Source organism: Acanthisitta chloris, unplaced genomic scaffold (assembly GCF_000695815.1).
Source record: "Acanthisitta chloris isolate BGI_N310 unplaced genomic scaffold, ASM69581v1 scaffold5604, whole genome shotgun sequence".
Classification (NCBI taxonomy): Eukaryota; Metazoa; Chordata; class Aves; order Passeriformes; family Acanthisittidae; genus Acanthisitta; species Acanthisitta chloris.
The window spans coordinates 93,997-107,321 of record NW_008667561.1 but is presented as its reverse complement, the minus strand read 5'-3'; the positions used below and the strand labels follow the sequence as shown (position 1 = coordinate 107,321).

The window sequence follows — 13,325 nt, the reverse complement described above, 5'->3', positions numbered from 1 at the left end:
TGAATTTATTTTGGGTAACTGCTTCATGGTGACCTCTCTCTGGTTTGTGACAGCTGCCAGAGGTGAAACCAGGATATGCTTGAGCTCTAAGTACAGAGCAAGTAGTTCAGGATCATGGCAGATTTTCTGGAATTTTGTGTTGAAGAAACTGTTGATATATTTCCCTATTTACAAGTTCAGAGGGTTTTGCAGAGGGAGAGATCTTGGGAAGGTTAGGGGCTGCCTGGTATGTTAGCACCTACATTAGGCTGTCCATGTGGGCTTGGGGAATCAGCTCTGATTTCTGCTGGCCTGCAGAGCGAGCATTTAACATAGGGCAGGGAAGGGCCAAATCCAGTGTTTGCAAGGAAATATGTTATTTTATTTTCAGAGCAGCTGGGGAGTTGGACAACAGCCTTAAAGACAAACAAACAAAGGATGACTTGCAGATAAGCTATCGAAAGGAGTGGGTATATTTCAGGCACCACTGAAGGGAGAGCTGATAGATTGACTTTGCTTCTGCTTTTAAACTGTTACTCTCTGGCCATAAAACTCATAAACTCATACTCTGGCCAGTATGCCAGAGGGGTTTGACATCTGTTGTCCTGGCCTGAAATTTGACAACAGTCCTTCATGAGATTTTGGCTCTTCCAACCATGAGTCTTTACCTACATGTAATCTGGTACTGCACATTCTCTGCCCGGGGCTTGTGTGAGGGCTGGCTATCTTTGGCTAGCCAGTAGTAAGCTATGAAAATGGAAAGACACCAGGATATCTCCTTTTTCTTTTTGTATTTGGAGGACACTACTGTTCTTCTGACATCAATAAATTTAAAAATAACATCTTGTAGAGACTGCATTTTAAAAAGTGTGCTTGTATAAATATGACTTTTTAATAAACTTAATTTGTTCTCTACAAATAAAAATGATTTCTCAATTTGAAGCAGTATATACACCTTCTGGATTGTGAAAATGAGCCTGGAGCATCTGAAAGCCTGCCTGGAACGCAGATGTATCTTCCTTTTGTTTTGTTTGCAGCTTGTTTGGGCAGATATTTTTGTTTGCTAGCTGGAGGTTGGTTCTAGAATTGCAAATATTAGTAATTGCATTTCCTCCACTTGCTTCTGAAAAGTCAATGTTTTTGGAGAGTGATTCTCACTGCCTGACTGAGCTGTTTGTTGCAAATAATTCTTAGCTATTTGGTGGGAAAAATGCGTGCTTGTACTACTTGCTTATGATTCTTTAGTGCCTTCAGTCTGTAGAGTGGAAGATCATACTTATATACTCCAATTTCTACAAGTCAGTGCAGTGAGGAACTCAAAAACACATTTAACTTAAACAAAAAGCCTGAGCCTGAAAGCCGGCACATTTCTCTTGGCCACAAAATGTAACACGTCTTGGTGAGATGCTATATTGTAGCAAGGACATCTATGATGTTGAACCAGAGGACTGAGTCCTGCCTTGTTTGTGGAAGGGCCATACATCATGGTCCTGCCTTGTTTGTGGAAGGGCCATACGTCAAATGCTCAAAATTGCAGCCCACCTAATTGAACTCCTTTGAGGGAAAGGTTTTGAAGTTGCATCTGACTTTAAAAATAAATTGTATACTTCTACTTTGTTTTTTTGGCCATGGAACTTCAGTTACTGGTGTCAGGAGGGCTGCTGCTATTACATTACAGACAAACAGCCATTTATTCTGCAAAGTTTCAATTCTGGAGTATCTGACACTCCAAAGTTAGCTGTACTTATATGTCATGAAATGTGTATGGCTCCCATTACCATCAATATTTGAACACTTCACAAACCACGAACAAACATATCTTCTTACATTTATTCAAGGGCATAATAGTAACTATCCAAACTTTACACATAAAAGAGATTAAGTTACATGTCTGAGGGCAATGAGGATGTTGGACTAAAGCCAGGAATGCAGTCTGGTTCTTCTGGTTTCCTCTGCCTCAGAGGAAAATTACTTGGAGTTTAGGGAAGCCTCAGTAGAAACCTTGTATCTTTCTCATGAGAATGAGGCAGTGCCCTAATGACAGGTTGCCTGAAATGGTCCATTTCCCCTTCCTTTGGACAGAAAGCTTTATTGTGGAGGTTCAGACCCTGTCTGGTCTCTGAGCTGTGAAATGTCACTGTGGGGGCTGCTGTCCCAAGAAGTCGCATGGCTGAGCTGTGATCTCCAGCTGCCCGGTCTGGCTCCTTGCCAGGACTTGTCCTGACAAGCTCTGCCTTTATTTAGTCTTCAGCCCCTTCCACCACCGGGGAAAATCAAGATGCTTTTCTGAAAGCAAAAGCATCTTGACACTGAGAGCCTGGAGCTGATGGCCATCAGGGGCCTGTGGCAAAGCAGCTGCTTTTACTCATGTTTTCAAGCAGCCCTGAGGACATAAGCTGGAGCACTTGCTCTTAAATTGTCCAGCTTGCTGCTGGTGGGCTTCACAGGGCTCTGGAAGTAGGTGTCTGGGGCTGCACTGGTGAGACACTTCAGCTGCACAGTACTGCCAATGTCTGATGGAGGTACCCCTTAGGCTAAACTCATGTGGCCTGGAGAGGGGAATACTTAAGTGCTGGGTATTGTCATTTTATAACTGAGTCTTATGAAACTCACTGAAGTAAGTGAGTCTTTAATTTGCTTCTTGGGGACTGGAGTTTGACTTGAGGGGGAAAGCTTTCCACTGCCATTTCCTTGCACTTGTGCTAGGACTGACATTTGGAAGAAGCTCTACACCAGTATTAGTATGTTTAAACACACCTGAGAAACTAATTTGTTTCCATTTACCAGTTGTTTGTTGTTGTTTTTTTCTTCCAGTGGGATCTTGTTTGTGATTCTGCCTGGAAAGTCCATATTGCTAAGTTCTCCTTACTTGTAGGATTAATCTTCGGCCACTTAATAACAGGATGTATAGCTGACTGGTAAGTGAAAAATCTTTTAATGCAGTATATCTATAAATAAAACAGGATGTATAGCTGACTGGTAAGTGAAAAATCTTTCAATGCAATATATCTATAAATAAGTAACAGTATTAAATATTGTTTTGATTGCATTCTACTTTATATTCTTTAAGAACCTTTGCATGATGATTTTTCAGTTCTGAAAGAGCCATGATGGGCAAACAGTTTAAAATTGTGTTAATTATTTGAACCTGAGTAATTTATATCAAGGTTAGCTGACTGGTAAGTGAAAAATCTTTCAATGCAATATATCTATAAATAAGTAACAGTATTAAATATTGTTTTGATTGCATTCTACTTTATATTCTTTAAGAACCTTTGCATGATGATTTTTCAGTTCTGAAAGAGCCATGATGGGCAAACAGTTTAAAATTGTGTTAATTATTTGAACCTGAGTAATTTATATCAAGGTAAATTGCACAAACTATTTGATAGTTGACTTAGTTATTTCCTGTTGATACAATTTATTACAGCTGTAAAGCTAGTGCTGAATTAAGTGTTTTCTAATTATATAAGTGAAGCTTTTAGTTTAGGGTTTTCTTTTTCTTAACCAAGAGATAGGGCCAAATGAAATTGGAAGTGGCATCGATTTCACTGAGTACATTACTAATGTAAAATCAACTTTGTGCTTACACAGTATTTTTTGGTGAGTTGAAGGCTGTTTTTTGCAAACCTTTCCATTGCTATACTTTTAAAGTTCTTGTTAAGCAAACATTTGTTGTTGTTAAGGATTCGCTGACTTGTGCGCTGCTAGCGTTGGGGGTATTAAACTTAGAAGAGCAGAGCACAGTTCCTTAAATTGCAGTAGTTAAAGCATTATTGGCTACCCCAATTATGCTGAGAGTTCAGCTTTTATTTTTAAAAATGGTCTTGTAGTGCAAAAGAGAAGACAAAAAGAAATTAAAGGCATGAGTCAAGTGATTTCAGTGGAAACTTGCAGCATCTGAAACAATAGCTCTGCAATGTTGTCCCAGTCATTTCAGTGGCTTCCAGCACAGTTGCTGATGTTGGTGCTTTAAATGGCCCCAAATTAATTCTTTTGCCATTCATTAAAACAGGAATGGAAGAAGAACAGTTGCCTATTAGGGTGATCTTACAAAGCCTCAGCAACTCACCAGTCAGCTGGGAGAGAAGAGGCCCCCTGTAGTTGTGCAGTAATTTGGCTCAAGTGTTCATAGCAAAATTGCATCTTAATTCTTGAATAGTCACTACAAGTTTTTAGGCAAGTGAGGAAGCATGAGTTTTCAGTGAAGTAGGGACATGCATGAGTCAAATTTGATTAAAATACCAGAGTAAAATGGGGCTCTAAGAAGTCATAGAAAGTATAGGGGGGAAATAAGTGAGGGATCTTGCTTGGCTTTCCTAAAAAGGAATCAGTATGGAGAAAGCAGACTTATTACCAAGTTAGGCAAGTGCTGCTATAATTGACAAATAAGCCACAAATAATTGAACAACTTGTTGCTGAAGGCACTGGCTTTGAGAGAGAATTGCAGTAAGCAGATTTAATAACTCTCTGCCACCAAAAGGAACATCCCACTCTTCCATCCATTTCTGTCCCACTTGTGTACTCTGTACTGCCACATGTGCTTGTTGGACCCCTCTCCAAGCTGCTTAGCTGAGCTAATGCAGCATAAAATTACCCTGATTTTAAAATATCTGGAAATGTCTAGTGAGTTTAGGAGAATCTGGTTTCCAGCTGTGGTGCAAAGGAGAAAAAGTATAACTTGGCAGCCAGAGGGAACAGTGACCCTTTTGTGGATGACCAGAATGGACATGGTTTGCTGCCACCAAAGCTAGTCCTCATACTCCAGTTTAGTCCCCATTGCCAGCTGATGTATCTGATCCAGCAGGGCTCCTGTGCTGGATAGTCTTTGTCATTTAGAAGTAGCATTTGGGGCTGATAAAATAAGACCTAAATGGAATTCATTTTGCTATTTAATCACAGATTGAGTTTTTGCTAAGGTGGCGATTGTATGGAGAGGTGGATACAAAGGGGATTGTACAGATTGCACCAGTAGAAAGAGAAAATGAGGTTAAAAAAAAAGGATGTCAGTCCCAAGCAAGAGCAGGGAAGATAAAACAGAGTAATGTATAAAAAGTGTCATGAACTTTCGAAGTCTGTTTTCATTTCACTTATATACCACTCTCCAGTTTAGATAATTAGAAGATACTTTGGGGTTTTTGTACCATTAGGTGCTTTGCATTTCCTTTTTGAAAGATGCTTTTAAAGCTGTATGAGGCTAAGGCATAGTGTGTTAAGGTAATTTGCTATGTAAACTGAGTGTTCTATGTTCAAAATACAGCAGGTTTGCACACTGGGATAGCTCTGTGTGGAAAATCTATAGGAGGAAGGTCTGTAAACATGCTTGGCTGTGTGAAGACTGACGGTGTGCAATGCCTGAATAAGTTACTTGTTCCACAGTCAGAGTGCTGCTGGCAACTTTGCCTGCTCTGGGCAGAGGCTGTTGAGGTTTGTGTGGAAGGATTCCTTCTGGAGCAGGTGGGCTTGGTGTTCATGTAGCATTGAGGCAGTAAGTCTTGACCTCTCATTGCCATGTACGGCTCCTGTGTTACACCTGCTCTGATGTTTTTTGGAGCCTTTGTGTCAGTTCAGATTCCAAAACTGAGAGACAGACTGCAAAGGATGGCATGGGAAGACCAATTTGATCAGCTGCAAGAGCAAAGCTTAGTTATCTCAGGGTGGCAAGGTACATGCATTGGGAAAAGCAGGTCTTGTCCTTAGACCATTCACTCTCCCTCTGTGGTGCAACTCTGATCTTAGGAATATCTTTTTGCTTATCACACTGTGTGGGTTGCAGATTCTTCAAAAGCCTGGGGTTGCTTGTATTCCTAGCTATTTACCTGTGCAGGCAGCATTTAGCATTTGATCTAGATAATAGCATGCAGTGTAGGCTGAGACTTCTGTGATACAGAAGTCTCTCTCTGGAGCAGTTTGGATGGCAGCAGATAGCATCCTGGGGCTGTTTTACCAGGGAAATTGTGTATGGTTTAATTTCTCACACACATTTCCATGTACTGTTAGATAATTCTGTCTACATATAAAAGGCTTTTCTTTATGCTCTAAGACTCCATCCTGTCAAAACACTGCTGGATCACCAAATATATGGCTGATAGCTGCCCTGGAGCTTTGTTTTTTGAGGTGTGTGCTGCATGCCTTGGTGAGGAGGAGGACTGGTTTTGTGTTAGGAGATGCCGGTGATGCCTCTTACTGGAGGGCTTATCTGGCCTCAGCTGGCTTTCACAGGCCCAGGAGACTCTTGGATTTCCTGGTTGGTTTTTTTTTTTTCATTAGCAGCTGCCATTAATTTGCATAACTTTATAATGGTAGAAGAAATTCTGTGTCCTAATGATGGATAACCTCGAGTACAGAGGGTGGGAGGAGGGGAAGAAGGGAACTGAAGTATGCTAAGCATGAGGTCTTTTTCAATCAACGCTAGGGAATGGCAGGTCAGGCTTGTGATGAGAATTAAGTTCCTAATTCTAAGTGTTTGCATAATGTCTTTCATCTGCAAAACACTTGCACAAATACTAATTGGTATGAATTACAGCTTGGCATGACGAAAATGGAGCTGCAAAATTCTGTGCAGATCACTGATAACACGAAGTACATAGGCTTTTTTCTGTATTCAAGGTTTTATATGAGGTATTTCCACTCCCTGCTCAAGTGCTTTGTGTTCTGTAAATATAAAATCTGAGGTACACACAGCAGTAGCTGCCCTGGGGTCCAGCATGTCCCCGGTGCATTGCGTATCACTGAGTCAGTGATGATGTGTTCCCAACCCTCAGCTCGACAGCAGCTCATCTTCTGATGGGCTGGGCTTGTACACTGATGGAGAGCAGTTTGCTTTGACCTTGCTGTCTTCAGTTTGCACAGAATCACAAAAGCAGTTAGGTTGGAGAAGACCTCTGAGATCATCAAGTCCAACCTTTGACTGATTACCACCTTGTCAGCTAGACCATGGAACTAACTTGCCTCTGAGGGTGAAGACTCCACCACCTTCCTGGGTAGTCCGTTTCAATGTTTAACACCCCCTTCTGTGAAGAAATCCCTCCTAATGTCTAACCTGAACCTCCCCTGGGGCAGCTTGACACTATGTTCTCTTGTCTTGTTGCTAGTTGCCTGGGAGAAGAGAGTGCCCCCCACCTGGCTGCAGCCTCCTTTCAGGTAGTTGTAGAGAGCAATAAGGTCATACTTGAGCCTCCTCTTCTCCAGGCTAAACAAGCACAGCTCCCTCAGCCATTCCTTATAGAAATTACCCTCTAGACCCTTAATTTTTTTTTCTGTTTTAAAACATTTTTTATATTTTTAACAAAAAATCCATTGTTTGAAAACATTCTTTTTCAAAAACTTTGAATGACTAATACTAGGAAGTTAAATCTTTGAGATGCTCCATAGGTGATGGCACAGCTGAAAATAATCGTAAACCTGTTCTCATGCAAGGAGCCATGACATCACTTTCTTAGGTGTGACTTTGAAAAAGCCTAAATCATGACTGGTGCACTCTTCCGGTTCCCAAAAATGTAAAAAAATTATAACAATATCTCCTTTTCAGCCCTTCATTCCCTATTCTATTGATGTCATCCATTTTAAGTAATGCAAAATCCAAAGTTCTAATTGTGAATGTACATATATAATGTATTTTATAACTGCTGGTAACAATCTGCTGAAATAATTGAAATGCTACCGCATGTGAAATTGGACGAAGTTGTGAGGTTTAAATGCTCTTTATTGTGCTGACATTCAACCTGATGGCTGGCTTGCAGCTGACAGACTGCTTTGAATGGGTCTGTGAAAGCTGCCTACGAAAAGCAAGTTCACATATTCTTTGTGGAAATGGCATATGGAGCTGACTAAAAGGGATCCTCAGTTCCACTGGAAAACTTGTGGGAGTTGACAAGTTGAAAAATTTTGGAAATCTCCACATAATGATCCAATTCTTGCGTAAAAATAGCCATGTGCTCTGATGCTTCATATCGTTCTCCCTGCACAGGAAGAGGAGGGAGAAAGGGGAATTATAAACACTAAGCGTATGAGTAAGAGATGTAAAAATCTCATGTTCCTTGGACATAAAAGAGCCAAACTCTGCAGTGACTGCCTCCACATCCAGTGGCAGCATAACTCTTCCCCCTTCTTAGCACTGCACCAACATGTGCAACTACAGGTTGCAGCTGCCCAGCCCACCTGCAAAGGAGGGCTGCAAATCCTCACGTCCCTGTTGCCTGTAATGATTTTTGGAGTGGTTTATTCCTCATCTTCCAGTCAGACTGGTTTTGTGGGTCTTTGCTGTGGGGATACAAGGTGGAGGGACTTGGTGCTCACAGTTTTCCTGTGAGCCTCTCTAAGGCTCAGTGAAGAGACATGAGCCCTCAATCCATGTTTATTAGGCTTGTCCTCAACAATGAGATGAAGAAAAGTAGTTTCTTGAGCTGGCTGCTCTTGCAGATGGCTCTTTTCAGAGGCTGAAAAGCATGTCTGTTGCAAAGAGGAGGCCTCTGCAGCTGATAATATACTACACCATATAGCATTTAATACCATATACTCTCCTGTGCTAGAACAGAAAAAAGCTCTGAAGTTGCTTTTCATCTCCAAGGCCTTGTTTATGGCCTTATGGTAGCTTCTATATGTTTCCTTGTTTATCTTTGGTGTTTTGAAAATGCTGGTTAAATCAAGCAGTAATACAATGTGCTGTCTCTGCTTAATCCCATCTGAAATGAACTTGTCAATGCAAAGCTGGCAGAGAAATCTGGGGTTTAGTAAGCAAAAAAAAAGAGAATAGAACAAGCATTAAAAACAGGTGGCAATACTTGGATGGGATTGCATGACTTGTTTCTCTCTTTGCCGGTTTTAATGATCAAGCAATATGTCCATCCTGGCTTTTAACACTGTTTCTCCATACTTCCTTAATTTTAGGGTTGGTCGACGGCCTGTACTGCTCTCCTCTGTCATATTCATTTTGGTATTTGGACTGACTGTGGCACTCTCAGTGAATGTGACCATGTTCAGCACACTCAGGTTTTTTGAGGGATTTTGCCTGGCTGGAATAGTCCTCTCCCTGTACGCACTGCGTGAGTATGCTTTCATCACCAATACAAATGCACCTTTATCAAGTATGGGGTTTGCTGTTCTTTGGCTTTCTGCCTTTGGTCAAACAGATCAGACCAGAATCATATGGTCTGAAAAAGCTTTAGCCTGAGTTTTGATAAGGAGGTAGTTATTTTGCAGCTGTCTCTTCAGGTTGCTGCAGAGCAGACTGTGAAGCTGTCTCAGAGCTCATTTTAAAAGAGTTATAAGGTGGTTTGGGTTTGCCTGTTGTTGTTTAAACCCGGAAGTTAGCTCTGTCATGGCCATAATGTGTAATGGGAGTAGATTTCACCTTGCAGTATTGAGCTCACTAGGAGACTTGCCACTTTCACTGTCTCTAGCAGTACCTACTCTGGCACTTTTTCAGAACTTCCTCTGTTACTTGCAGCAAGATATCCTGTGTCCCTGCCTCAGGATTGTTAAGGTACAGCAAAAATATGTGAGAAGAGCCTGAAGTCCTTTTATCAACTTTCGTTGTTAGGCTTATGTATGTTTCACAAGGGGAAAAAATCTCTGCGAGAAACTTGAGGAGAAGCTTGTAAGAAATATCTGCATGCTTGTATTTGGGGTGACTAGTAAACTTGTAGCCAAAACATTTGAAAAACCCTTTCGGAGGCCTTGCCTTTGGGGGAGTACATGCATGATGCCACCAGCCTAGTATGTGTCCCTTGGATATGTTCCAGAGATTATCTTCTGTGTCCTTGGCTATTTGTAATTAACAGGTAGTACCACACCAACAGAGGGAAACACAATTTCCTTCTCCTTATTATGGCTGTGGAAAAATATTATCTAATTATATCCTAGAAGCTGCTGTACAGATCTTCATAAATTTTTATTTGCTTCCTATTCTAGATGGTATCTTAAACATCAAGATTTAGCACAGTGTCCTTACTTTGCGTGGAGTATGTTGTAGTATTAAGTTGCACAGTTTTTGTTTTGTTTTTGGTCTGTACCAAGGGGGAAGAGGCCTGACTGCAGTAGACAAGCATTTGTTCTGTATGGCACTTCTTTGTTATATCTGATATGGTACTGAAGATACGTTTATTTTGTTTTTCTTCTTCTCTTGCCTTTGGTCATGTAACCTCTAGTGAGAATTTTTCACCAAAACAAAACTGCCACTGAAGACATTACACTTTTATTGGGAAGTAATTTAACCTGTGTGGTACCCATGGGAGGGGGCTTCAGCCATTACCAGTGTGACATTCAGCTGGATAATAGGCTCATTGGGATTTTTCGCAGACCAATGCAGTATGTTAGTTTTTCTTGGTTGGTGGAGAGTTTGTATACAAGAGATATTACAACTGAAGATTTTTCATGAGGAAATGCCAGCTAAGTGAAAGTTTCACTATAGACCATTTTATGATCAAAGGGAAAGTGTGTATGTGTTGCCTTAGACCAAAAAGTAGCTTGCTGTTCAAGGCTTTCATTCAGAAAATAGCATATTCTGGTTACTTCATGCTTTACTTGGTCCAGAGCAACAATTTCAGTCTGATATTTTATCACCACCCCTCCCCTCTAATTCAGGTGTTTGCTATAATCACTGCTGTCTGGATAGGGAAGGCATAAATAGAGCTAGTAGGTGTTAGGAGAGATCCATGTGAAATTAGCTGCAGGCTGGACATCGGTGTGCTTCATGGAAGTGAGAAAATGTGAAAGATGCAGCACCTGTGCCTCTCTTAAATATCCTGACCTCCTGTCTTGGAAGATAAGGGGAGTGGGTTTTTACTGTATTAAATACTTGCATTTAAACAAAGAAACAGAATGTTGTAGCCTTGGTATAGAGTAGTAGGAGAGAAGTCTTAAGAGAATGGGAGTAATAGGGGGTTTTGTATGGTGGTGATTGTTTTGATTTTAGTACTCATAATCTGTTAGACTTCCTCTCAATCTAAATTTACTATCTTTTTGTTTCTGCTTGGAGTCTGTAGCATGCCATTGCACTCCTGTGCCAAGTAATCTTATGATTCACAGCCCCTCTTCCCTTTCCCTTAATGGCCTTGGTTTCTTCCCCTGGAGGTTTGTTGCCCCTGTGTTCCCGGCTGGCTGCCCTGAACAGAACAATGGAAAGTGGAAAGTTTGATCTGCTAGCTGCAGTCATTAGCCAAACTTTCCAAAGCTACTGTGCAGAAGCAAACTGGATAGGCTTGCATAGCCTGCAAAGGTAATTAGTCTGCCACTGGGATCCTTTTACACTGTGTTGAGCTTGCTAGTTGTGCTTGGATTTATGGCCTGCCTAAGGGAAATTGTAAATAACAGTTCTGGATGTTTCGGGAGTGGGAAGAACACCAAGGTGCTGTCTTTAGAACAGAACTGCCAAGGTTGAGTTGTCTTTACCATCCAAACCGCACTCATCTTCACAGCCTAGCACTGTTTTCCTACCTGTCTGCCCTAAGGTAGAGAGTGAGCCTGGGGATGAGCCTTGCTTTCTGTGGAGGGACAGCACTGAGCCCAAGCTGCCTGTGCTCCCCTGCAGGCTTTCCCCAGTGTTGTGGTGAGTAACTTGTGGTGTTCAAGTACAACCTCTTGCCTGGAGCTGCTTGGGGTTTGTCTAGAGAAACCTCTTTTGGATACTGATTTGTTAAACTGAAAAGTCTTCTTGCAGCTGCTCTAGTTTCACTGGAAAAGGTGTTTGAGGTGAAAATTTTAGTGAAGCTGCAGAAATAGACAGGCTTTGTGCAGGTGATGGTACTTGCTGTGAAGAAGGGAAGCAGAGGAGCAATGAACTTGGGGCTTTCTCCTGGATGCTGTGGGTCCTTCCATCATTTAGGAGAATGAAAGGCAGCAAATTCTTTTCCACTGAACAAACACATGCAGTTTTGAAAGGCTTTTGTTTCGTACTTATGTGGAACAGAAGGAGCGTCTACTGTCTTCCAGAAGTGGTTTCCTGCCTGGTATCAAATTTCGGTGGGCTCCTGTTCTCCTGAGCAACTGGCACATGTCTTGTGTGGTGAGGCACCAGCGAGGTCCTCGGGAAGCTCTCCCCAGGAGGGTGAAGTGTTTCCCAATATGCCACTCTCAGCAGTCATCTGATGCACAGAGCTGGAGCTGCCTGTTGTCATTGGTTGCTGTTTGGGTCCCCTGCTATGCTTGCTGAGCAGATTTCTGCAGAAATGGGCGACACCTTATTGGAAAAGTGATGAAATGGGATCAGAGGCTGAATCTTGCCAAGACAGAAATGGTGAAAGGGTACTAAGGGGCACTATGGCTGCAATGGTGGGAAGGGGATGTGTGGCCTGCCCAGCAGTTAAACATAGAAGAGTGTGTAGATTGGGCATCTGGAGGTTAAGAGAAAGCAGGGGAAAAGCTATTTTTTCTGAGGGTGCCTTTTATTCTGGTGCTTGTTGCTGCATGCATGCCTAGAGATTAGAGATGGACATTCTGCACCTTGCTAGCTCAGCAAGGGACTGGATGCAGTGCCATAGCCTCCTGCCTAGCTGAAGAAGAGGAGATTGGAGTTTACTCACCAGGGTAGAATGCCCTAAGCTGGTCCTGTGAGGAGTTTTCCTTTGGACAGGCTGAGAGGGAGGGGAAAGGAGAGGTGTAGGAGCCCTGAGCAGGGGCATGTGTGTATGAGTAATGCCTGTGCTGGTGTCTCTGGACTCGTGCAGCCGGTGAGGTGTGCCACTCTTACTGAAATAGCTCTGCTTGCTGGTTGCAACTCGTGTGGGAAACAAAGTACACTCGGCAAATGTGGAAGTCACAGGAGAAAGCAAATCTGATTATCTTGAGGGTGGGGAGAGTGTTGCATCTGGGTCACTTCAGTCTCACTGGGTCATTGCCTTGGCCCTGACTGTGGGGCAGCCTTTTCCTGTGTGCTTGTGGAGAAGGGCAGATGCTGTGGTTGATTCGGCACAGGCCCCTTCCTTAGGGCTTGCTGGCCTGAGCTGATGCAAGAGCTCTCATGGCTGAGGGCAGGACTTCCCCTACTCCTTTCACGTGCTGCTTCTGGTCATGCTGGTGCCAACATCTGCCTGAGCCCTCTGCCAGACAAACCATCCACCTCCCCTCTGGAGAAGACCAAGTGTGCGGTTGTCAGTGGGATGTACCCTTTGATCTTGTCCCTGCTTTCTTTGGGAAATCTTCTACTGAGTGCAGTGACTCTTGTGCTGCCTGAGCCTGGGGGATAGAGTGGGAGTGTGGGCTCACACCAGGCAGGGCAATTAAATTAATGAAGGCAAATGGGGGTTCCCTTCCAGCTGCTCTTGTCCTATGCTGTATCTGTCTTCTTGCTGGTGTCTCTGCTTTTGTCACTTTCTGGAGTCGAAGCTAGGATGATGGTATTAATTAAA

General features: G+C 42.6%; 1 protein-coding gene across 1 annotated transcript in view; it reads left to right on the top strand.

Annotated features, from left to right (window-relative positions):
* Positions 1-2,796: 2,796 nt before the first annotated feature.
* Positions 2,797-13,325, top strand: part of SLC22A23 (solute carrier family 22, member 23) — a 98,161-nt gene continuing 87,632 nt past the window's right edge. The window contains exons 1-2 of the mRNA XM_009072537.1: positions 2,797-2,897; positions 8,869-9,023. Of these exons, the coding sequence (XP_009070785.1) occupies positions 8,954-9,023 (70 nt within the window). The 5' untranslated portion in view covers positions 2,797-2,897; positions 8,869-8,953. The remainder of the gene's footprint in view (positions 2,898-8,868; positions 9,024-13,325) is intronic.